This window comes from Sarcophilus harrisii, chromosome 2, assembly GCF_902635505.1.
Source record: "Sarcophilus harrisii chromosome 2, mSarHar1.11, whole genome shotgun sequence".
Taxonomy (NCBI): Eukaryota; Metazoa; Chordata; class Mammalia; order Dasyuromorphia; family Dasyuridae; genus Sarcophilus; species Sarcophilus harrisii.
In genome coordinates, this window is record NC_045427.1 from 511,937,225 (window position 1) to 511,964,808 (window position 27,584).

A 27,584-nucleotide genomic window follows, 5' to 3' on the forward strand; every position below is an offset into this window, starting at 1 on the left:
CCTTTGTTGGTATTTTTCTGATTTTGATTTTGTTTTGTCTTAGACTAGAGCTCAAGAAAAATATTTAAGATGGAGAAGTGGTATTTTGTGAAGTGGGCTTTGTAGAGACAAAATGATGGAGTCTCTGGGATATAAATAGTTAATATCAAATATTAAAAGGCTCATTATATGGATGATCAAGTGGGCTTGTATATTTCTCAAGAGATTAGAACTAGCAGCAATAGGTGAAAATAATAAAATAGTACATTTTGACTATCAAGAAGATCTTAACTATCTAAGAGTCAGGTGCCTTCCAAGGCAGTAAAATTCCCTCACAGTTACTATTTAAACTAAGGCTGAATGAGCATCTGTCAGGGATTCTGTATAGGGGATACTAGCATTGGGCAAGAAGTTGGACTAGATTCAGTTCCTTTACTCAACAACAAATATTTCTGTCAACTGATACCTCTGAGGCAATCTACAACTTTATCGTTTTCTGAAAATGTAATTATAAAGAAAATGGGAAAACCTGAACTAGCTTGGGGACCTTAGGCAAGCTTTTGAAAAAATGAAAGTTTATCTTTCAGTATTTCTCATATCCATCCTTCCTCTAGTCATCTCCTTTATGCCCTAATCAAGTGCCTGGGATCAAGCACACAGTTGGGAGAGTTAGCCTTGAAAAGGAGGAAGGATATATGTATTTGTAATATTAAAGCCAATTAAAAAGGGATAGGAAACCATTAAAAACTAGATTTTAAATTCCTCATCTACAAAACAAGAAAGTAAATTAGCTTGGCTTTTCTTTAAAATCCCTTCTGTCCTAAATTTCTAATTTTGCCATTTTTGGATAAAATAAATTTATGATGGAGAGAAGAGAAGTTTAGGGAATTTATATCTTGTGGCCTTGTCCTTAAGATGATAGGAATGAAGATCATTGGTTGAATGTAGAGGGGTTTGAGCTCTTAATTTTGAAGCAGTCACCATGGGAAATAGGAGAGGTATTCAATAAATTATGAATAAAACCAATTTTTTAAGCAGATGAGATTAGATAGCATAAATTTTAGTGGATCCAGCTGGCAGGGTTTTGTGACTTTTCAGCATTGTTCAGCAATCTGGAAGCAGGAATGAGTGATTGAGAAAGGCAAAAAGAAGGGCCTTTCTCAGGGTTATGGATTTTCAAGCTAGAATATTAGAAGTTTAAGAGGGCAAAGTCGTCTAGTGTGATAGTTGACCACTGTGTCTAGGAAGTTAAGTAAAGCTTTAATGAGAATTAGAGACTGGTAGAATAGAGAAGGAGGGGCCCAGGACCTAGAGGTCTCAATGAAGCTGAAGAGTATGTTTAATAAGAATGTGAGAATGGAGAAAGAAAGGGTAGGGGGTTGTGATGAGAAAACAAAACTTCAGGGTACAAGATTTTGGAGAGGGAGCTATTTAGAGTAATAATAGATTCAAAGGTATGATTGAATTGATATGTAGCTGAAATAAATAAAAATTGAGGTTCAAGTTGCTGAGAGACTATGATATCAAGTTGCACATATTAAGAGTCAGCCTAGACAGCAGCATCCAGGTAAATGATGGTGCAGGATGGCTGAGAGAAGAAGCCTATGAATTAGATACTGAGGGAAATGAGATGGGTGAGAATTCTGAAGTTGTATATAATGGTGAAATAGATGGGAAGGAAAGCTATAGTCAAATGGCAGTGACTTAAAATAGAAGCTTTTGAGTAGTAATAGTAAAATCTGGCCTCAGATACTTTCTAGCATTGTGACCCTGCTCAAGTCACTTAACCCTGTTTGCCTTCGTTCAAACTTAATTCATCTGCCATAGGAGCTAGAGAAGGAAATGACAAACCATTCTAGTCTCTTTGCCAAGAAAACCCCAAATGGGACCAGAAAGAATCAGACACAATTAACATGACTGAACACGAACAAAGTAAAATCATGATCTGGAAGCCTCACTGCAGAGCAGGATATCTTCCCTCCTCCTGGACTTATGGATCTGGGAAAGTTTCTACCATTGGATAAGGTTGCTAGGAAAGTAGTGGTGACAAGGGAAAACCAGTAGTGGGGTACTATTGGGGAAGGAAGCCTTTATGGAGAAGATAGAGAAAAAGAAGAGCTTGTTCGTTGTTGAATGGAATTTTTAAAGAGTATCATTGAGGGACCAGCAGGACTGGAATGATCTGGGGAGGAATTGAGGAATAAGGTTGAGCTAGGGACTTCAAAATTTCCTTATCACTAAATATTTCAAACAGAAGCAAGATGTTCACTTCTTGGGGATAATAATGCTTCAGATACTTTTTGAATAGGTGATTTCCAAGGTTTCTTTATGCTCTCGGGCACTTGATTTTAGTGTTCCTATAGCAGGGATGAGAGGAGTTGAATTTTAGAAAGTAGACTGAAACCCATGGTGTTGAAGGGGAAGTGATTTAAATAAACAAGAAGTGTGTGCATAACTTCCTGATGTTAAGTTTCCAAATGGAACCATATTTTTGATGGTATGTTCCTCTAAAAAAAATTGCTATCCAAGTGGCAGTTCTCAAAGCACATAGTACAATATCTTACACATAGTAACATAGTAAATGCTCAATAAATATTAGTTGAATGGATGACAGAAATAATTCTATTTCCATCCTTTTCTGGAGACTATTAAAGAGGCATGAAAGGAGGGCAAGGACTTCAGAAGAGGAAAAGTTGTAAAGTGATGGTAATGAAACAGTGGTTTAGAGACAGAAATGGGGAAAATAGGAATATACTGAGTATAATGGTCTTTACTGAACAACAGCTCACACCAGCTCACTGGCTCTCTTCTTGAATTAGTTCCATTTGTAGAACCTATTTATTTAATTTGAATTCAACAAAGACTGAATGAGGGCCTACTCTTAGGAAAAGCGTGTGGCAATTAGGTGGTACAATGAATAGAGTACTGGGCTTAGAATTAGGGAAAACTCATTTTCACAAATTCTAATCTGGTCAAATCTAGTCTAGACTTACTATCTATGTGAGCCTAGGCAACTCACTTAACTCTCAGTTCCTTATATATAAAATAAGCTGGGGAAATAAATGGCAAATCATTATAGTATCTTTGCCAAGAAAACCCCAAATGGGGTCATGAAGAGTCATACATGATTGAAATGACTCAAGTAGTCTAGGAAAAAAATATCTTATTTATAGGAAGAAATATGTGTAAGAAAAGACAAAACATATATTAAATGATTTTGGTGAGAGAAGAGTATATACCTTAAAAAAGAGAGGGTGTTAAAAGAAGTGGGTTCCAGGGGCATAATGGAAGTGTACAGTAGAGTAGGAAAGGGACATCACAGAAATACTATTTTGTGCAATGAATAATTTTCATTTTGACATATCTAGGTTTTATCTGTCAACTGGATTGTAAGCTTTTTCTGGGCAGGACCCCCAGAGTCTACTTTGTATTTTCCTATAGCACCTAACTGAATGTTTTAAATACCGCGGTGAAAGTTGATAGATGGAGCTGGCTCTGTTGCCTAGAATAAGCCCAGTCAGAGCCATTACGATTGCTCTTCTGCATATTTTGAATTTCAGACAGCAAAATACCCAAGAGAGTCAGCAGCATGATATTTATTTATATTAAATTCAATCTCTTCAGGTGCATAAAAGTCGCATAGGGCCGGTTATTTAGGCAAAAAGTATCATGTGTAAATTGATTCTGATTTTTTCTCTGTACCCCTTGGAGAAATCATAAGCTCCTGTGAAGGTCTTAAAAGTAATAACTCATGTTTATTTTATTTTTCATTATTTCCCTGGTAGAGGGAACTTCTGATGAAGAAACTCCCTTTAGCAATGCAAATAGGCACCTGCTCTGAAACATTTTTTTTTTCATCATCTTAGAGAGTTGCCTGGTCTACTACAAGGTTAAGTGACTTGCCTAGGGTCTCATAGCCAATATGTTGGAGATAGTATAGAGAACACATCAGAAAATGAAATCCTATCACATGGCCCCTCAGGACATGTTCACCTAGCTGTTAAGGAGTTGTTTTTTTTTTTTAAAGCAATCTTGTGAATTACTTTTTTTTTTTTTCTAAAAAGTAACTTTCCCATCCATTAAAATGTAATGCAGCACTGGGTTTTCCTTTCTTTGTATTCCTAGAACTTAGCATAGTGCCTGGCACGCAGCAAATGCTTGTCTCTTCATTGAACTAGATTATAGTTTGTTCATAAAAAAAACAGTATTTCCATGCACCATAGAGAGTAGTCCTCAGATGTTAGTCTTATATTATAGATGAGAAAACTGAGGCTCAGCAAGCTTGAGAGTATGTGGCTAATTACTGCTTTGGTTAGAAGAGAGGTTACTACCTGCTTCCTCTATCCTCAGAGCTTAAAAAGAAGAAGTTGAAGGCAGGCATCGAAGATCCATCTCTGGGAGAATGTCTTTTCTGGACCTCCACACCTTAGCCCTTCTGATTTTAGAGGCTAATCTCTCAGATCACTTTCTATTTTTTTTCTCCCTCCCTCCTCTCCTCCCTCCCTCCCTCCTTCTCTCTTTCCCTCCCTCTCTCCTTCCTTCCTTCCTTCCTTCCTTCCTTCCTTCCTTCCTTCCTTCCTTCCTCCCTCCTTCCCTCTTTCCCTTCCTCCTTCTCTCCCTTTCTCCCTCCCTTCCTCCTTCCTTTTCTCCCTCTCTTCCTTCCTCTCTTCCTCCCTCCTTTCTGTTACGCAGTAAGTACTTAATAAATGCTTGTTTATTGTCTAATGAAATGGGGAAGAATTAAGGACTACCTGGGTAACTGTGAGATTGTTGGAAACTCAGGGTGGGGAACTGGAGATAAGTTTTGGGCTCAGAGCCTCTCACACTTGACTATATAGCAATGAAAGATGCTCTCAGGAATATGTGATTCAACTGGAAATCTTGGAGAAAATAGAGCATCTCTGTCTCCAAGAGATACTCTGTACTCTCTCCAAGGTGAGAATCTTTGGTACTTCATGCCTGGGGATTGCTTATATCTGAGATACGCTTCCTGGTATTTTATTTAGCTCATACCTTACAATGACTTGAGGCAGGTGCCTCAGCATTACCTACAGGTTGGAGAGGCCAGTCTCAGCCCATGACAGGAGAAGTGGATCTTTCCCCTATTAGGCAGCAAGGTTGTAGCCAGTCCAGTTTCCTCTATGTTAAATAAAGAGGATCCTGAGACATGGCAGGATACGTCTCAGACAAGAAGCAGTAGGGAAATCGTCTTGATCTCTGAAGCTCTTTTAGGACCAGATCTGTTTGTCTGGTGTGTCACAGAACAGAGACAGGATATTTGATAAACAGCTCTATATTGTGCTTGTGTTCTATGAAATGTCATGTATCACTGACTTACCTAAGCTGTGGTCCATCACAAAGTAATTTACAGCATTTCAGCTTGTCTACTGGGGGAGACTTGGTACACAGAACTATGAAAACTGACAATCTGCTAAGCACCGGGAATACACTGATGATTTATTACATTGGAGAAAGTCTTTGGCTGGAAAGAACTTTAAAGAACACTTGGTCCATACCCTCATTTTACCAGTGAAATTGAGGCCCAGAGATATCACATGATTTTCTTGAGGTTACACAGCTAGTTAGTGGCAAAACTAGTATTGCAATTCTAGTCTCCTGGCTCTTAGACAAGAATCCACCATTCTGTCACATTTTCATCCTCTTCTTGATGCTATACCTTTTTGATTGAGTTTGCAGATATAAATTATGGGGAGTAAAGACTACTATAGACTTAGGTGAAATTTTCCCAAACTCTATAATACCCCAGCTTGTTTATCTCTCACAATAAAGTTTTTTTTTAATTTAATTAATTTCAATTAATTAAAATTTCAATTTTCAGCTTCAGATTCTCTTCTCCCTTTCCCATTGAGAAGATAAGAAATACAATACTCATTATTCATCTGAAATCATGTAAAATCAATTTCCACATTATCTGTGTTCATCATTAAGTTTGTAAATTTTTCTTCTGCCCCAAATTGCCTGCTATATTGTTATTGTCCAAAGGGGATTCTTTGGAGACAAAGGACTTACTTAAACTATGGAGGTTGGTGAGCTCAAAGCAACCTGATAGGATATTGAATGTTGGGGAACCTAAGTAGCTCTCGATTGAGTCCAGCATGCCAGAATTTCTCCCTCTTTCTAAGAAGTCTAAGGATTTGTCCACAGCCATATCATTAATAGATATCAGAGGGAGGAGTGGACCTATCTAATCTCTTTGCTGTTAGTGTGCTTTCTTTCCCAAACTGTGTTTTATTTGCTTTTGTAAAAATTATTATATCCCTTTTAACACATAAGTTCCTTGTGAGTAGGGAATGTTTCATTCTTTGTATTTGTGCCCTAGTGCCAGGCACATACTAAATTAATAATAGAATTGATAAATTTTCGTTGAATTGAATGATACTACCTCCTGCACTCTAACCTCTTGGCTATCCTTTTTTCTTTCAATGGTTATTTACTTTAATAATGATTTTAATAACCTTCTGATCCCTTTAAATGAAGAAGCTCAACCCTGCCCCCAGCAAGTAAACTGAGTCACCCTGTCAGAATAAGGCAGCAGTAAGAGACTGGATCCCCTTTTCTGCTAGTGGGGAGTTTGAATAGCAATTAACCTCTGATTTCCTTGAAGTCTTTTCTCCCTTCTATAGCATGAATCAGCACTGATCTCCAGGTACAGGTTCCTCATTCCCTTTCCACAATTCATGCTTCTGCTAAATAAAGAAAAAAACTCTATGAAAACCTAGAAAACTTGACTGATTTGGGGGAGGGCAGCCCTTTTCTTCAGGATCTCAATAAAGCACCTACTTCTATTCCAGACCTCAGTGGACTGTCTTGTGTCCTTGTCTGATCACTCTTTCAGTCTATATCTCTATTCTATAAAGTTGATTTGCCTTCTTGTCTTGTGGATGTTATACTTCCTTGAACTTGACTAATGATATTCCACAATTTTCCAAATTTGTATGACAGCTTTTTTTTAGTTCATTGGTACTGTAAGAAGAGTTGCTAAACACGTTTTGGGATATATGAGACTTCTTTCTGTCTTTTATTTCAATGAAGTGTGTGCCCAGGAATGGTAATTCTGAGTCAAGGGGAAGACTCTTGAGAACAGAGACCTTTTAGTCTTCATCAAGCACTTATTAATGACTTATTATGTGCCACCTTACTGTGGTGCAGGGGATAAAGTGCTAAAGTAGAGTTAGGAAGATTCATTTTCCTGAGTTTAAATCCAGCCTTAATTGTATGATCCTGGGCAAATCATCTAATCCGGTTCACCTCATTTTCTTCATCTGTAAAATGAATTGGAGAAAGAAATGGCAATTTACTCCATTATCTTTGTCAAGAACATCCAAATTGGCATATGAAGAGTTGGGTACAACTGAAAAAAACTGAACAACAAAATGTTCCAGTCACTGTGCTAAGTCCTGGAGATGCAAAGAAAGACAAAAACCATTCCCTGCTCTCTAGAAGTTCAAAGTCTAATGGATAAGACAATATAGAAATAATTTTGTAGAACCATAGTAAATATAGGATAAATTGAAATTAATTATAGAGGGAAAACAAGGGGCTTTCTTAGCAAAATTCCAAAAGGCTTTCTAGAATGATTGTATAAATTCACTAAGACTGTATTGGTATTTCCATTTTTACAACCCTTGAACATTGACTCATCCCATTCCTTTGTTAGTCTGCAGATTGTGAGATGAAACCTTAAAATTGTCTCAATTTATGTTTCTCTTATAATTACTGATTTTGAATATTCTTTCATATGATTATTTGTAAACTGAAATTCCTGTCTAGAAAACTATTTGTTCATATTCTTTGGCCACTTATTCAGAGGAATGCTTCTTGAAGCATAAAAATTATTAAGCACAAAACCAAGTCATACATTTATTAAGTCTGCCAATGAAGGCAACTTTCTTTAGTTGGAATTTTTATGTGGAAGATTTTTATTTTTAACTCCTACAATTTTGATTATAACCTCCCCCCCCCAATAAATATTGGGAACTAACACAGTGATAAGAAAAGAAAAACTGAAAAAAACCCGATTGTGCAATAGCAATAATGTAGCACTCAGCACAGTATCTGAAACAAACTTAACAAATGCTGAATGATACTATTTCAGGTGAACTTCTTCCACTAAAAGATGTATCCTCTGATGCTTCATTGTGATCCTGGCTTGTCCAACCCTGTGCTAGCAGGGTAGGGTAGGTTCTACCAACCTAGAAAGGTGTTGATCTAGTGATAGTAAGTGAATAAGCTTTTTATTAAGCACCGACTATATATATGCGAGCCACTGTACTAAGCACTAAATCAAAGAAAAGCTTAAGTAGAGTCCCTGCTCCCAAGAAGCTCCCAGTTTAGTGGCAGAGACAATATACAAACAACTATGTATGAGCAAGATTTACACAGGTTAAATTGGAGCTAATCAACAGAGAGAAGGCATTAGAGAGAATCAGGAAAGATTTCTTATAGAAGGTATGATTTGAGCTGGGATTTGAATGAAACCAAGAGGCGGAGATGAGGAGGAAAAGACTTGCAGATACATGAGAATGAATTAGGTTTCTATTATCTGTGGATCAGCTTAGCTAAATTCAGATAGTGGCTCAGCTCTAGGAGGTTGATCCATTCCCTGAAATTTTTTTTTAAAAGTCATAGCATAATAGTAGATTATGACTGAAAGGTGACAACAGAAGTCATTCAGCCTAATCCTTTCTTTTTTATGGAGTAGGAAACAGAAATACTGGTGACTTGTCCATAAAAAAATGACAGCTGAGATTTGAATGCAAATCCTCTAAATCCAAATCTTGGCCCTCTTTTGTGTACTACAGCTTGCCCTCAAATGACTTACCAAAAGACATACTGATGCTAATCAGCATGGCTGGCATTTGAACTTTTCCCTGAGATTCCTGGTCTTTCCATTATTAAATGTTCTCTCGCTCGTAGCAATTTCTGAAATGATCTCCTAAGGTACAGAGGGATTTCATTCTGATGAAAGCATAGTTCTTTGAAAGTATTATGGTGTGGAAATTGCTTAACATCTATGTTTGATTAAATTTCACTATAATAATTATAAGGCATATCATTAAGTATGTCAGATTAACTTGACTGTAAGTTTCATTTTGGTTATCACATAAAAACTATCATTTTTTTCTTGCTCATGTAACATAATTGTTGGTTTACAAATTTTAAAAAAATTATCCGTTCTTTCAATTTCATCCCTGACCTCTTCTCTAAAGTTAGGAGAGAACTGTGAGATAGGAATGACTATTTTTTTCTAGAGACATTTAGACCTTTTCTGCTTCCATTGCAAAAACACACTACAAAAGATTTTGAGACTAAGTGCCTTTATGTCTTGTGGCTTATTCAGCTCTTGCTCTTCTCACCTTGAGAGGCAGAAGCTGAATCTATTCCCCTGAATTTCAGATAGCTCAGTTCCTTCTTTAGCAAAGTTACCATGAGAGTGGGTTGGTCACTCCAGATAGATGATATACTTTGCTAACTAGTCAAGGATTTCCTTTTCCAGTTTGCCACTGTCTTAATTCTTGGTCCCAAATACTCCTGCCACTACTTTGTTAAACAAACAAACAAACCCAGCAACAACAAAAAACCAAGACTTCAGTGTCTTAATAGTATATATTCAAAATTTTAGCTTCTTTCACCGACATTAAAGACCCTCCAACTTGCTGCTGATGCTTTACCTTACAAGCCTTATCTCATACCCCTTCCTATTGCTGCTGTACCTCCGAAGCCTTGCAAAGTGCACCCTGTATATTCTTATCTCCATGCTGTTTTTTATATCTGTAATGTCATAACCAAGTATTTAGTAAGTTAAAACGAACAAACAAAACAAACAGCCCAATTAGGGGCAGTTTAGGGGGTACAGTAAATAGCACTGGAGTCAGGAGGACCTGAGCTCACATAGTTTCAGACAAAATCATTTCCAGCTGTGTGACCCTGAATAGTCACTTAACTCTGATTACCTCTATCCTTTCCCCCCAAAAAAGTATTAAATATCTATTAAGTGGAAATCATTGTGCAAAGTAAGGATACAAAGAAAGGCAAAAACAGGACCTATTCTCAAGTTCATAGTTTAATGTGAAGGAGGAGAGACAACATACAAACAATTATGTATATATAGGATATAGATAATAAAAATTAGAGATAATCTTAAAGGGAAGGTGCTGGCATTAAGGCGGTTTGGGAGAAGCTTCTTGCAGAAGGTAGGGTTTTGGCGGGGACCTGAAAGAACTCAGAGAAGGTAGAAGACAGAATTTCAGGTATGAGAGGCAGTCAGTACAAAAGTCCAGAGGCAGAAGATGGAGCATCCTGTTCAAGGAGCAAGGAAGTCAATGTCATTAGATCACATATGTGGAAGGGAGTAAGATGTAGGAAGTGTGTTCTTCATCTTCCTCTTAGCCTGCTGAGAATCCTCTCATCCTTTAACGTCACATTCAAGTACCCAACTTATTGAAACCTGACCTGAATTTCCCCATTACTTGCTCCCAAACATCTTCCTTTATCATCTTCTTCTTTGATCTCCACAACTTGCCTCCATCTTTCTTGGCAGCCCTCCTTCATATTTTCTCCTTCCCATAATTTGCATGATAGTCAAATTATATTACTAGCTGTTCTCTAGAGTTCATCTTCTGCTTCTGTGTATAATATAATCTCTTCTGTATTTCTGCAATGCCTTCCCTCCTCTTCTCTGATCATCATTAACTTCCTGTTAATATTATTATTTTAAAAAATGAGAAATGTTCAACTCCAGTGTCACCTCCTTTGTAAACCTTTCCAGATCTATCCACTACATTCAGTTCTGTTGTTCATTCTGTCTTCTTCCTAGGACCATAAATATGGAGCTACAGAGAGATTATGTTATTGTTCAGTTGTTTTAGTACTGGTTGACCCCATTGGGGGTTTTCTTGGCAGAAATTTTGGATTAGTTTGCCATTTCCTTCTCCAGCTCATTTTACAGATAAGGAAATTAGGGCAAACAAGTTAAACTTACCCAAATTATATTTCTAAACAATGTTTCTCTATTTTTTTCAGGATGAAAAAAATCAAGTTTTAACCACCAATATTTGGCTACAAATGGTAAGTTGACTTCAAGTTCTCTCAGAATGCTTTGTTATACTTCCCTTCTTCACATAACATACTTTAGGTATGTTCCACTCAAGGAATAAGGTCCTTGAGTATCTTGTTGAGGATCTTGTATTTTTTTCATTCTTATATTCCCCAGGGCTTAGTGTTTAGGGACTGTGTTGGTGTTTAATGAATGTTTGAAAAAATAAATAAATGCATTTATAGATGAATCTTATCTACTTCACTTCCTACCCTTTCCTGTTAAACTCTAATATTTTGGATCCATGTTTAATTTTTTTAAGGGACTAAATGAGTATGCATTTCCCAAATATCCACCAAACTATAACTATACTTTTTTTGAATACAAAACATCTCATTCTAGGGAAATTTACAAATTTTAAAAATAGGGTAGAAGTTTTTATTTTGATGGCAGGTGTGCCCCTTGAAAATGTCAAAGACATTTACAATATGAAGTAACAGCAGTTTGACCTTTTTCTTGCCCTGATATATCTTGGATCTGTAACACTTTATCTCAGGGATCAAGGTATATTTGCCATACCTTCTTCATGTTCCTATATCTGTATTGTTTATCAAAATAGAATTTGTTGAAGCATAGATAAACTAGATAACTCCAGAAACTTTATCAGCTTCAGTTTTCAAGAGAGCATTTTCAATTCATTTTCATCCCAGTAGTCTCAACAATCACGTTAAGTACATTTTGAAGAAGATAGACATTTAAAGAGCAATTTAAGGTACTTACTCTTAAATTCCTCCAAATCAAACAATTTAGCATATTGGTTACACAATCATATTGAAGACTAAAGTTAAGCTCTGTATACTCAGTTAAAAATGTTCTAAAGGCTAACTTTTGTTAATTGCAAAATAAATGATTTTCAACAGCTTTGCATTTCAGATGCTGCTTCAGTAGCATTAAAAAAAATGGTATAGCACCTCAATGATGCAAAGATTTGATTTAGTTGGTATGATGCAAAGATTTGATTTAGATGGTATCTATGGGGCAAATTACAGCCTCAATTACAGATCTTTCAAGGGACCCTCTGGAGTTGTAACTGAAAAATCCATCATATGGTAGTCAGCTTGGGAATGAGTGTTTTTAAATTTGGCTAAGCTGGTTCTTAGAAGAGAGTTAATATAGTTCATGCTAGGTTATACACTGAGCTTTGAGGACCTGCCATATCTTATGATTCTCAGGCATTGCCTTTGAGAGTCCAAAGTCATTTCCATGCTACTCTGAGGCAATAGAAGCAGACTTGGTTGAAGATTTTTCTGTGTAGAGAAAAATGAGACAAGCAGGGAAAGTGACAGAATCTATCTCTTTCTCTGATGTTCTGTCTTTTTAATCCTCATTATGCTAATTGGTTTTCCTCAAGTTAGAGAGATGAACTATTTAAAAGAAAGCCTTGAGTTCCCGAGATATAAGGGGAATGAGGTTATTATGGTCTGTATTGTTTTTAGTAGCCCTGATATAAACACTTTTACTTTATAGTCAGTCCATCATCAAATATTTATTAAATCTTGCTATATCCTAGACATTATTCTAAGTATCAGGAATGCAGAGTTATAAGTCTCTCTCTTCAAGGATCTTTGTTCTAATTGGGGAGAAAGATAGTAGGGAAAAGGACAAATGTTGAATAATTGGTATTAATTAAATTTACTTCTTATTGTTCAAGTCAGTTCAGTTCAAATCAAGTATTTACTTGTATGTATTTACTAAGTGCCTACTATGTGCCAGGCACTGTGGTAAGCACTAGGGATACAAAAAAAGTAAAATTAGTCCCTTCCCTCAAGGAGTAAACTTTATTGCTAGCAACTCTTATGGTTCTTTAAAATCATATTTTGACCTATAATAGTCCCTTTGGTTAAATTTTACTCCAGGAATCCCAGGGTTGTAGGATGAACATTTGCTATTTTTGAAATATGTTTCATACTATATATATTTTATATTATTATATGCTATATATTTTATTTTATATTATATATTTGTAGTTTATCATATATTTTATATATATATTTGTAACAGATTTGTATATATATACAAATATATATATATATTTGTAACAGATTTGTGATCTCATTGGTAGAGGGAGCTACCACTGAAGAATGAACTTCTTTTAACATTATGGGTTGACACTTGCTCTGTTATTTAATAGTCTTAGAGAGTTTCCCTGGATACTGAGAGGTTGGGTCATTTGCATAAGTTCACACAGCCGGTATGTCAGAGGTAACACTTGAACCCAGATCTTTTTGACTCTGAGGCCCTCCCTTTGTCCTCTATGCCAGCTGCTTCACACTTATGAAGAATAAATGTTCCTTTCTAAAATGTTCATTTTTATCCATTAGTTCTATGGTTTTGTTTTTTGTTTTTTGAGCACCTGCAATATGTAAGGAATATTGCTAATTGTTAAAGAAAATACAAGGGGCAGCTAGATGGCACATTGGATAGATAACCAGCCCTGAAGTCAGGAGGATCTGAGTTCAAATCTGGTCTCAGACACTTAACACTTACTAGTTGTGTGACTCTGGGCAAGTCACTTGACCCCAATTGTCTCAGAAAAAAAAAAAAAGAAAAAGAAAAAGCATCATCTAAATATTTTTGGTACCTACTGGGGTGTTAAGATAGACATGGAAAGTTGAATAACAATCCAAAAATGACAATATGAGAGGAGTTTTAAAGTTCTAATGGTGGGTACCTTGAGTTCCTATATGGAAGCAACCCCTGCTTTTGGGCTTAGGACTCAACAGATCTTGGCTTGTTACCTGAGTTTCTGAGACTCAGTTTCCTTAACCTGGATAAAATGAGGGAGTTGAAATAACTTTTTCTCCTATTCTTAAATGGTTAACACTAAAAATGTGTTATTTAGGAATATGAAATTGTGGACATCAGCAAAATCATGTGTCCTTCAAGTATTGGAGTTTATTAAACTCAGTACAGTCAGTAATAACTGTTCCAAGTCATTTATCACTCAGGGAATAGCTACCTCCTCTAACCCATATTGTATTTCAATAAAAGTACCTTTGGTTACATCAATGTGGATTATTTTATCTACAGATGCAAATCCCAATCAACTCTTCCAATGCCTTAGTTCTCAATTTAATTTGATTTTGTCTTGATGAGTTGTTGTATAATGTCTTAAAATTTTTTCCAGGTGAAGAAATTTTCTAAACTTAGCTAAGACAGGTAGTCTGTTTCATGTTTCTAGCCTGGTAGCACCTGGTAGAGCTCAAATTTTTCTGACATAACCCATGAGATACCAGGTTCATCTTCTCGTCACAGAGTGGGACTTTTTTTTTATCCCCATACTATATCATGGAAAATGTAAATGTTACTATTGTTCCACAGTACCCTAAAAACTCTGGACTTACCTGGACTGAGTCTAATTGTAGTAGATCACCCTGAGAGTAATATTTTTTCTTTGATTTGTATCCTTCCCACATCCCTCAATCCCAATACTGTTGGAAAATTTCTAAATATTGTGATGGTATTAGATCACGTATTCGTGTTTTCTCAAACATGGGAGAAAAGAGTTCCTAACTCTCACATAGGTACTTGATAGATTTTGGGTATGGAACAGTCTTTATTTTGCCCCAAAGAAAATACATCACCTAAAGAAATTACAGGAACACATGAGTAGGTAAAGAAACAGTCCAACATATTCTAACCAGAAGATCTGAGACCCCATATGAGAGCTTGTAATTGAATGTGGGGGTTGTGACATTATGATTTATTATCAATAGGTGTTTGATTTGCATACCTATTTTATTTACTTATATGCCTGGGGTCACATAAAATTTCTTGGGTAAAAAGGGGTCATGAGTAAAAAAAAGTTTAAGAAGCCATGTACCAAATAAACACTCTTTTACCTGGACAGTTGCAGGAAGAATTGGAAATATCCACAAATGTCTACCCTAAGCAGTGGTCATGTTCTTGCTCCTCCTCCTAGGAGCATGCTTATAAGAAAATAATAATACTTTTCTTTTTTTAAAATAGCTAGCATTTAAGCTTTGGGTTTAAAGCTAGCACAATAGTTTTAAGCACTACAAAACACTTTCCAAATAAATCATTTTGTCTTGATAACAATTCTAGGAAGTAATTTCTATTATGATTTATATTTTATAGAAGAAGAAACTGAGGTAAACTGATGTTAAGTAATTTATCCAGGGTCACATAGCTGGCAAGGGTCTGTGGCTGTAATTGAATTCAGGTCTTTCTGACTCTAGAAATAGTATTTTATCCATTGTGCCAGCCAGCTACCTTTTTCCTTGAGGATACCAGTGTTTGAATTTGTGAATTTTCAAATTTGGGATTATCCATGGGCATAACCCCTCAGACTAAGAAAGTCTACCTCTCAGGATGAATTTATTAAGGAATTCTATCAATGACCCCAGTTACATTGAAAGAGAACACAATAGCTAGCATTTATATAACATTTTAAGGTTTTCAACTGCTTTATGAGTATGGCCTCATTTTATCCTGACAATATCCCTAAGAAATAATGCTATCATTATCCTTATTTTATAGATGGGGAAATAGAAGTTAAAGAGTCATACAACTAGTGTGTCTGAGGCTGGATTTGAACTAAAGTCTTCCTCACTTCAGATCCAATGTTCTGCCAATTTCACTAACTAGCAGTCTGTCTTCCTGAGGTAGAGTCTTGGAGTTGTATGTAGAAAAGAATTAGAAAGACAAAAGGTACCAGGAACTTTCATGTCCAGATACTTTAGGCAGTGGGCAAGGATACTCATCAGGTGCTTTTCCTAAAAGTTGTAACTAACTGCTCATGGGGATGGACAAAGACCTTCTGACTTCTTACCTTTCTCCATCTCTTCCTGCCTCCTGTCTCCCAACTTCTCCACTCTGTGGCATTTCAGACTGGACATCCAAAGGAGATAACGGTTAATCTCAGGAGTTAACCACAGGGGAGATGGCAACACTCTTGTAAGAATCTCTTCCATCTAACTTGCAGTCACCAATCAATCCATACTGGCCCAGGTTTCTGGAAACCAATCAGAGGCATTCCCCTTAGTCTGTCTCCTTGCTCCATGGACACTCTCTTCCCAAGCCTTCAGTCAAAGGTCTGTGTCTATAATCTTAAATTGGTTAGAAAATTCATCTACGTGATCTGATTCTCTCTAAATTCCCCCCCACCTCGCCTCCTTTCTATCAAATATCTATAGATGTGTTCCAGAGTAAAATACGGACCAGAGGGAAACCTTAAAACATTGTTTCATAGGAAAGTTACCTTTCACTTTGGTGCTATGTTGCCTTAATTGAAAGTAACTCTAGTAATGGACAGATTCGTTGTTAAGAGGAAGACACAGGAGCGAGCTGTTTGGTTCAGTTCTGAGAAGGAGAGAGGAGGGTGATTCAGAGCAGAGAATTACTCACACCCTCTGGCACTTCTCTTTAAGCATCTTTCAGATTCCTGATATCCTTGCCCTCTGGGTCCAGTACACAAATGTACTGAATATTGACTGCTCGCTTTTAAAACTCTGGAGCCCATTCACTATAAACCACAAATCTCTTACAGAGCCATAATGAGAGACAGGAAAATAAAACTCAACACATTAAACTTTTTTTTGGATTTTGTTTTTTTCCTCTCTTTATATATAAATCCCCATCTTGGTTTTGGTGGACTTGTTAAATATATTAAAATGTAAAATTAGATCACCTAAGGCTGTTTGCCATGACCTAAAAAGTCAGCATTAAGTGCATGCAGTTTGGAGATGAGTTTTACAATTCTATTAAAGTATAATATTAAGTGCAATTAAGTATAATATTAAAGTAAATTAGGTTTAAGCTCTACATGGATAGTTGCTGTTGTTCATTTATAGGGTTTTCTTAGCAATGATACTGGAGTAGTTTGCCATTTCCTTCCTTACCTCATTTTATAGAAGAGGAAACTGAGGTGAACAAGGTTAAATGACTTGCCTAAGGTCACACAGCTAGTAAGGGGTTGAGGTTAAGTTTAAACTCAAGTCCTAGCTGCCAATAGTGACAGTCAATGATATCAGAAAAGAGGCTAAAAAAGAGTTAATGAAGCTTTCAGAGATGATGATTTACTTTAAAAAAATCTTTTCTCATACTTTGAAATATTTTCCATTCTTTTGATTAAAATTTCTTCCTTTTATATTTAATCCCTTTCTATTTTATAAGTTCCTAATTCTAGCTATATAATTTTTATATATGTATATGTATATATATATATATATAAATAAAACTAACAAGATGCACAATATAGTAAAATCTAAATGCTAAAATATTTTCCTTCAGAAATTTAGAATTATAATTAGGGTAGGACAATTGTGCTTTTGCTCTAGAGCACTGAGAATTTTAGGTAACAACAAGTAGAAACAATTGAGATTAGTACCTAGCTAACAATAATAATAATAACAATATCTAATAATAACAATAACAATTTATGTAGAACTTTAAGGTTTTGATGTCATTGCTCAATTATTTTCAATCATGTCCCACTCTTTGTGATCCCATTTGGAGTTTTCTTGGTAAAGATACTAGAGTGGTTCATCATTTCCTTCTCTATGATATCTATTATTATTATTAATGATTCATAATTTATATAGTATTTAAGGTTTACAAAGTGCTTAACAAAGAATATTTATCTTTATTCTCACAATAGTGGTGGGAGGTAGGCTCCCATTTTACAGATAAGGGCAATGGATAGATTGAGATGAATCTGATTAAATGTAAAAAAAAAATTGGGTCAAGTCAAAACACAAAGAGAACTTAAAACACAAGCTTGTGTAGACCCCAAAGAAGCCCTAGGTGTGTGGACCCCAAATAAGAATTCTTTGGGTGGGTCTAGGATCAAAGGTGAACTCAAAATTCCTTGTAGCTATCTATGTCATTTCTAGAGAGGTTAAGTGACTTGTTTAGGACCACACAACTTGTAAGTATCTGAGACTGGAATTGGACTTATATCTTCCTGACTCCAGAACCACCAGTCTATGCTAATTAGTCAAAGGAGGAAACTTCCACATGATCCATCTGTGCACACATGCACATACACACACTTCTCACTGCCTTTTTTTGTGTCACTGAATCTCTGTGAGGTAAGGAAAAATTATTCTCAAATTACAGAAAAAAACCTGAAGTATAGTGTTCAGATAGTTTGTAAAAGGTCACATAGTGATTTAGAACGTGTTTCTTGGTTCCCAGTATGGAAAAATTTTCTCCCCCAAAGAATTTTGAATGACTAAGAAAACCTGGGAATGATATATCGACCAACACATTCTATTTGAAGTCACTTTTGGTCTGTTTCTTGTGAATATATCCAGTTTAGTAAGACTATATAAGGATATTTGTAAGCATTGTCATTAAGCATATTGATTTTAAGTAATTATCATAGCTTTTATTTATAAAGTCCTCTAGGATTGGTAAATGTTTCCATATATATTATCTCATCTGATCCTCAAGACAGTCCCGTGAGGCAGGTAATTATTGCAAGTGTTCTTCTCCTTATTTGTAGATAAGGAAATTGAAACTCCCAGAGTCAGGGACTTGCTCAGGGTTAGACTAGTGAGCAGATAGGAGAGCCTGGATACAAACAGGGATCTTCACACCCCCAAATATAGTGTTCTTTCTACTATTGCTACCTGCTTTTAGGCCATTTAATGTAGCTTTTCTTATTCTGAGACATCATTGATTGTAAACAGGACTGAAAACTCAATGCATCTTCAAATGATTGCTTGGGTTATTGCTGTGCTCTCTCTAAGGCAGTTAAGTTCCCCAAATGAATTAAAATCAAAGTTGAATTACCTGATGTTTTCCCTAGTGACATCGAAAGCATGTCTTGTCCTTTGGCATGAACTTTGGTGGTTCTCCTCTGGATAGGAGGAAGCATTTTAATTGACGGTCCAGTAAAATCTCTTAATGGTTTTAGTTCTTGCAGAAAAGCACTGTCAAGAATCCTCAATTTCTAAACTGAAAATAACTAGGGAAGACAATTTCAAACTCTGTCTTTCCAGGTAGGAAAGGGGTTAGAAAGGACACTTGTAGATCTGATTTATAAGTTGTTTTAAAGTCTATGAATTAAAGATGTCATGGAATAGAGTTACATAAGTAAATCTTAAGAAGGTACACATTTTATTGAGAAACTAAATTATTATTTTTTTGTTTCAGTGGTAATATTACTACATTAGTATGCTTTGTATTGTCAGTTTTTATTATAGATGAAAGAATATTATTATTAAGGTTTATTTTCTCATACTAAGCATTATTCAAAGTCCAAGGTAGAATTATATAACATCGAATTTGCTGAATCATTCAATCAACTATTTATCCAATTATTCTTCAAACTCTTATGGAAGACTTACTTAGGGGGTTAATCATTTGTATATTACAGTAGGCTTTCTGGCATAATAGTTCACTTGCTTAGTTGTAAAGATTTTCCTTATTTTTTTCCTGCATAACAATAATGAACAATAAAATATTCATGTAACATGGTTACTCTGGCCCCATTCCCTTATCATCAGGACTTGTTACATTTTTACCCATCATGGGTTTCTCTGCTAGTCTAAGGAGTTTGGGGAGTTTCTTTCCCTGACAGTGGCTCAAGTCCCAAGAAGATGTGTTCCCTCTGATTTTAGGAGCTCATTTCCACTTAATCACTTACCAATGTGTTGGCTTTTACTAAAAAATATGTATTACAAAATTTTAGCAAGAGCTAAGATATAAATATTTCCTCCCCACATCTGGGCAGGCATGATGTGTTCATGAGAACTAATCTCCAAATCTGAAATAATTTAGAAAGAAATGTATTAGGCCATTTGGGGAAGAAGGGAGGGAGAGGAAAATAGAAAGGAGGAGAGGAGCGGGGAGGGAGGGAGAGATGGGGAGAAAAGAGAGAGAGAAGGGGGGAAGGAAGGAGAGAGAGAGGGAGATGGAAAGAGGAAGAGAAAGTGCTAGAAAGAATAAAGGTAGCTCCATCCCTCCAGGTTCTGGAATGTTTATATTATATAGGATTTTCAGAAAGGTCATGAGTCACATATGAATCACATATATTTTAACTAAGCAATTTCATAGAGTAACTTGAAAGTCAGATAGATTGAGACAAATCTGAGTAAATTTAAAAAATAAAATTTGGGCAGTCAAAACAAAGCGAACCTAAAGCACAAGCTTGTGTAGATCCCAAACAAGTCCTGGATGTGAGGACCCAAAACAAGAATATCTGAGACCAGAGGTGAACCCATAATTCCTTGTAGTTATCTCTGGCATTTCTAGAGAGTTGCTGAGATCAAACAACATTCTGGGTGCGGATTTAATAAGTACAATTATTTTCCTGAACAATATAGTAAATCATTTTTCCCCATAGTGATAATCCATCCTATACCACCTCAGAACATTACCTCAGACTCTGGTGAGCAGGGTGGGATGAATTAAACTCACAGTTTAGCTCTGCTCTTACATATCATTTGTCTCACCAAGTCCATGTCTAAAGCTAGCAGTCCCAGCAGGCACACCTTGGCCCCCCCATTACATTAAAATAGAAGTGAGATCAGTTCAGGAAACTGATAATCATGGAGTACTATTGCTCTAAAAACTGGACATTGGGGGCTTTTATCAGGAGAGACCATAACTTTTCCTTTCCTCCCCATCTCCATCAATGCCTGAAAGTCTCTGAATAATTAGTTTAAATGGAACTGATAATCTTTCATCATGTATAATTGGATTGAATTTGCAAGGTCTGACCCAATCTGGAGAGAGTTTTATAGTGGAAACTATGCTAGGTTTGAAATCAAAGGACCTGAATTCAAATTATGCAAAGTCCCTTCATTTCTCTGAAGCTGTTCCAGCCTCTCTAAAAGGAAGTATTTAGATGAACTCTAAAATTCTATCCAGCTCTAAATACATAATACTATATATGGGGCCATTAAATCCCTTAGTAAACAATGTGATGATAGTGAGGCCTTTTTTTTTTTTTTTTGTGGTTATTTTCTTTATAAATGCCTGAAAAGAAAAACAAACTATCAGAAATCTTCCTGATTTTTACAGAAGAAGACAGTGTGGTATAACAGGAAGAACCATGGCCCAAGTGCCAGGAGACTTGGATTATCATCTCTGCTTTCCCATTGGGACCTTAAGCAAATCGTGGAAATGTTCTGATCTTTAGTTTTTCTTTTTTTAATCTATAAAATGAGGAACTTGTTCTGAATCAGAGATTCTTAATCTTTGATCCTAGCAGTCTAGTGAATTCTATGGGCCACTTCTCTGAACAGTGATTTTCGATACATACAATAAAATGCATAAGATTGCAAAGGAACTAATTATATTAAATCACAGTTATCAAAATATTTTTAAAAAACAATTTCAAGGATCCAACTTTAAGGACCCTTATATCTATATGAGAACTTATTTCTCTTCCAATGTTAATACTCTATTATACTTTGTGAAAGCAAAATAGAGAGACAGGCCTAAATATGAATATAATAATGTCATATAGGCAGTATTTCTTCTAATTGTCCAAACTTTTATTTCATTTTTTTATGGTGCTTTTCTTATATAACCAAGAGGGAAATTCTTATCCCTATATAATAGAAAGGAAAACAAGTCCATAGAAGTCAGATGATTTCTCTAAACTTATAGCTATTTAGTGACTGAACTAAGATAGAATTAGGATCTTTTGATTTCTAGTTCTGCTTAACTAGATTCAGTCATTTAGGAACTTTTTGAACCCAGTGTTATTTGTGTTTTAACTGAATTGGTCCTATCACATTTGAAAATGTTGCCTGATTGGAGGGAGAGGTGTGTGGGGATAAAAGATTTATTGAAATTGAGCCAATCTTAAAATGTAACATTTTCTTGAAAATCTTAAGTTTCCTAGAACATTCAATTGCCCAAGTCCTGTTCCTGTTCCCTGTCTCATTAGCCAAAAGAGAAGTCAGGCATCCTGCCCACAACAAATGCACATATGCCATACTTATATAACCATTAAACTCTGAGTTAGGCATGGAAAATTCATTGTTTTGAGCCATGCAAATGAGTGATTAATATTGCTGCAAGATTAATCTGATGGAGAGTGTTTGGAAATTGCTCATTAATGAATCCCTATCCTGAATCATTCTCAAATAAGTTAGTCATTTTGTACGATGGAGTTTTTAATCTTTGGGTGAATTGAATGACTATTATCAAAGTATTTTTTAAAAATGATTTCAAAGACCCACGTTAAGAACTTTTGGATCTGTATGATAACTATTTCTCTTTCAGTGTTAATTTCTGTGAAAGCAAAATAGAGAACAGGTCTACATATGGATATAATAATCATATAAGCAATATTGCATCAATTTTTGCATTTCTCATCAAATGAGAGATAGTAAGGGGTAGGGTGAGGGATCAACAGTAGAATACAGAGAAGGGATTGCTGATACTAAAGAGAGCAGAAATGATGATGCTAGTTGTGGTCCCTTATTTGTTGAGGGCCCTTGGAACACTGGAAATGGAGGACTGGTGAGAGTCACTCAGAGATCTCTTTTATGGAAAAATATAGGTTTTGGGGTTGAATTTTATAGACTCAAATACTGTGAATAAAAGGGAATATAAAAAAAAGCAGAGATTTCCCTTCAGTCTTTCTTTTAACCTCATGCTAGACATATTAACCTCAGGCCCATTTCTCAGTTTTCATTGGAATCCTTATTTCTTTTATAATGATGATTAGTATTGGCTGGCGATGGATTGTCTCCATTGGATCACAAGGCTTTCTCACTAGTTCTATGAAAGCACAGTAAATGATAAAAGGCATATTTATTTAGGCAAATCTGGAATTCTGTTCCTACTTCATTTTGATAATCCTGGGGTCAAAGTCTAACTCTATCTTAATTTTCTGAGTCAACTAACTAGACAGTTCTGAATTATTTCTAATTATACAAATGGTAATTTATATGCCTTGTGTAGACTTAGACTAGGTTTAAAATAGGGAATAAGTATATGATTGGGAATATCTTTCCTTATATTTTGTGGAAATATATCAACAGTGCTCATAATGAATCATAAGGAATAGAATAGGAAATGTTTTCAGGGGCCTTCAAAATAATCCCTTTATTTTACATAGAAGGAAACAGGCCTTGGGAAGTGATTTGCTCAAAGTCTTATGGGAATTAAGAGAGTGAAGATTTGAATGTGGACCATTAGACATCAAATCCAATACCCCATTAGCTCTATCACATCCAATTTCTATTGTATTTTAGATATATTGTATCATGGGGGAAAAGGACTTTACCAGGAGTCAGGAAACATGTTCCAGACTTGGTGCTAAATTGATTTATCTGGTGAATTAGGTTAGTCACTTAACCTTTCTAAGTCTCATTTATTTTGTTTGCAAAAAGGGGATCTTTGTCTGTACCCTGTCTATTGTACAGGATTGTGTTGAACACCAAATGGGACAGTGAAGGTTAAAGTGTTCTATAAACAATGATGTGTTATATACATTAAAAGTAGTACAGAAAATCTTGAACTGATATTTTGTGACTTGGAATTTAGACTGGGTAACAGCAATGATTGTAACATCACAATAATTTTAGTCATTTAATATTTATGAAGTACACTTCTTTTCAGAAGACCTCCCTATATTTCATTTAACATATTTTATTCCTTTGTTGCAATCTAATAACCTTTAAACAAAGAAATAGTCATATAAAAGTCTAAAAAAATGAGTTAATTTCCCTTCAAACAGGAATGCCTCCTCTCAAGTTTAGATATGATTCTTCTTCCTACTTTCTCCTTGACTCTCACCCCAAGCACAAACACTTTATGTATAATCATTTGAAGATTAAATAAGGAATGGGCATAGGAATAGCTGCTGTTCAAGTGTCCCCTGAAGTTTTTAGGGACCATTAAGAATAAAGAAACCACAAGAATGCATGTTAAGGTTGTTTCTGGGTTGGGAAGCTTAAAAGGAGGGACTGACAGCTTAGTAAACCTTCCTCAGGGGCTCACAATTTGATCTGTATTATTTTACTAAGAGACAGTCCTGGCTTAATGGATAGGAAGCTGAACTCAGAGTCTAGAAAATCTGGGCTCAAATTCTGCTTTTGACACATTAATCGATCAATCAAAAAACATTTAGGAAGCACTTACTCTGTACTTGACATAGTTACAAAGGCACCCTAAGTGCTGGATGCACAAAAAGAGGTAAAAGTCAGTTCCTGATCTCCAGGAGCTCATAAACACATAGTGGCTGTGCTGCCTAGGAGTTACCCTGAGGGATACCCCTGAGTGACTCTTTAAGACTATAAGTTGCAGATCAGGTGGTAATATTCGCTGATCAAAGACGTCTCCTCATCAGGAGTTCTCTATTATGACATGGAAGAAATCCATTTGTATGATACAAAAAAAAAATTAGCAAATAGTTACTTGAGGGTCTGCTTTCTCAGTGTTTTATTGATAATAGCTAAATAAATAATATAACGGAATATAAGTAGTTCCCATTGATTTGGAGTGTGGGTACATCTCAAAAGGAATATGAACAAGTGAACAAAAATGTTACTAATTTCATGTTCTGTGTGTGTTAGTATTGGACAGATTACTATTTACAATGGAATGTATCTGAATATCCGGGTGTGAAGAATGTTCGTTTTCCAGATGGCCAGATTTGGAAACCAGATATTCTTCTGTATAACAGGTAAGCACACTGGGAGCAAAGGAAACTTATTTTTTGGTGCTTGTACATTAGCTTTGTGTTAGAAATTATTGGGTGTCTATGTTCTAAAACTGATTTAGAAGCCAAAGAGTAAATCCCACAGAGAATTTCTGATATTTTGGACCACTTCTTGCCTACTTGGTATGTGTACTCAGGGAATTTTTTAATCCCATGTCATTTTTCTCATTCTCATAAAGGGACTATTTGCCTCAAAGGGGATGCTGTATTAGAGCTAGCAAGATTTTCAGGTCTATGCCTGAAAAGTGTAAGGTACTATTTCTAGTGCATTCTGGGCATTGTAATAAGCATCTTTGACATTTGAATAAATTTTAAAAAATAAATGTAAATGATTGATCAGTGGAGATTCTTTTTAAAATTATTTATTATTAATTTATTTTTTGACATTGATTAAATTTTTTTGGAGTCCTGAATTCTCTTCCTCCAACTCCTTTCCCATCTTTTGGAGAAGGCAAGAAATGTGATATCAATTATACATGTGACATTATACAAAACATATTTCCATATTATCTATGTTGCAAAAAACAAAACAAGAAAAAGAAAGAAAGCAAAATCTACATTCAAATTCTATCATTTCTTGTTCTGGAGATAGATAGTATTTTTCATCCTAAATCCTTCCAAATTGTTATGGATCATTTTATTGCTCAAAATAGTTAAGTCATTCATAGTTGATCATCATACAATGTTTCTGTTATTGTGTACAATCTTCTGGTTCTGCTCACTTCACTTTGCATTTGTATTTCATCATAATCATATACCTCAACTTGCTCAACTGTTCTCCATTGGTGGTCCTCCCCTCAGTTTCTAATTCTTTGTACATATGGGTTCTTTTTCTTTGATCTTTTTTGGGGTCAAAAGGTATGCAAATTTTATAACTCTTTGAGAAATTACTCTCCACAATGGTTGGATCAGTTCACAGCTAGTGAAGATTATTTCTGAATCTGAGTCACATGTCCAGGCTGCCATAATAACCCTCTTATTGACTGCTCTCTACTCACATGGACAGTTCAAGCCCTCCTTGCCTCTCACTAAGACTATTGCAGTAGCATACTAATATGGTCTTCCTGACTTGAGTCTATCCTTCTTTGAATCTATTTTCCACATAGCTGACAAAATAATCTTTCTAAGCTACAAATCTGACTTATGTCGGTTGCCCAGTAATCAGTTCCCTATTGCCTCTATGACTGATGGATGATACCTATTTCTGTACATGTTTTTTCTTCCCTGTAAGAATGCAAGATCCTAAAGGATAGTGAATGTCTATGCTTTAAAATTTATTTTATTCTGAATTTAAGAACAAGTGTAGAAACAGTGCCTTTCATATAATATATATTTATTAAATTGAATTGAGGTTGATACTGAATCATACTGGTAAAATGTCATTGTGTGGTTGAATTCACCTTATGTATTCATTTTGTGGGCAGAGTCAGAGAAGTTGTTGTTCGTCCTTCCTTCTTGAAGAGAACCAATGACATCAGTAGGGTTTTTGGTATTGAAAAAAAGCCAAAACCAAATTATGTTTTGTTTGATTGACTTTTTTCCCCTAAAATAACAGGATGGGAAGAAGGTGTGAAACCCAAAACAGGAATGAGCATCATATCCAATTTTATCTTATTTCTGGTTGTTTTGTTTTTTTGTCACTAAAAAATCCCGAGTCCTCTTTGTAAATGAATTGCTGCCTACACTTGTTTTATACTTGGGCTATTCAAAAGTCCAAGTATGAATCAGATGTCTAATCTCCTTTTCCTCCTGCAAGTAAAAACATCAAGGACATGATTATAATGGATAACATGGGGTGTTGTAGTGAGAGGGTTATTTATGACACAGCTTACCATTTGAAATGTCTCCTGCTGTAACTTTTGAGGGTCATAGATCTGCAGCTAAATTAATCAGAATTATGATCTTTAACTTCCTGCGCTGGGACTGACAGCAGGGCTGTTCTGATTCAAAGAATAAAAGTCAATAAGGGTCATGCCATCAGTACTTGCGGGGACCTCACATGAAGGTTTGACAAACCTGTCATTTAGCCAAGCAGATCTTTCCTGTGATCAGGGGCTATTGTAGACACAGGCTCAGGAGTTCTGTCAGATCCTTGTTGGGAGGCAGGGACCCCAGCCAGGCAATTAAAGCAACAATAAAGGTGTCTTAACCAGCAATCAACCATGAGTATGGAAGGAGGGCTAATGTATAACTTAGGCTTCAACACCTCTAGAAAGTCCTGTAAAATGCTTATTTTTTATGGGAGAGGCTAAACCTGGTATAGTGGAGACATATGGTTTCTAAACATTTGACACTTAAAATTTTTTTCATTTATTGTTGTTGGGCATATCTATGGAAACCTATCTCCTGATCAGACAGTTTGGTGATACAGTGGATAAAGTGTTGAATCTGGAAAACTCATTTTCCTGATTTCAAATCCAGTCTTAGACTTTTACTAGACGTGGGACCTTAGGCAAGTCACTTAATCCTTTTTGCTTCAGTTCCTCATCTGTAAAATAAATGAAGAAGGAAATGGCGAATTACTTCAGCATCTTTGCCAAGAAAAACCCCAATGGCATTATTAAGAGTTGAATGCAACTGAAAAATGACTGAACAATGATGATATTGATCTGATATCTGACAGTTGATTTGATATATCTTAATAGTCGTATTGAATTGCCACATTTTGATCTGAAAGTGTTGTCAGTTCAATTAAACAACCATTTTAAAAGTGATTGTTATGGGTGATGCTAGATGGTTATGTTGTTATGTCTGTGAAGGGATAACAAAAGAGACAAATGGATTACCCCCTGTCTTCAAGGAGTTTATATTTATTATGATTTTTTCAAGGATAGATTT

General features: G+C 35.7%; 1 protein-coding gene across 1 annotated transcript in view; it reads left to right on the top strand.

Annotated features, from left to right (window-relative positions):
* Positions 1-27,584, top strand: part of CHRNA7 (cholinergic receptor nicotinic alpha 7 subunit) — a 171,510-nt gene that overhangs the window by 66,077 nt on the left and 77,849 nt on the right. The window contains exons 3-4 of the mRNA XM_012543738.2: positions 11,023-11,067; positions 24,601-24,710. Coding sequence (XP_012399192.1) covers positions 11,023-11,067; positions 24,601-24,710 — 155 coding nt within the window. The remainder of the gene's footprint in view (positions 1-11,022; positions 11,068-24,600; positions 24,711-27,584) is intronic.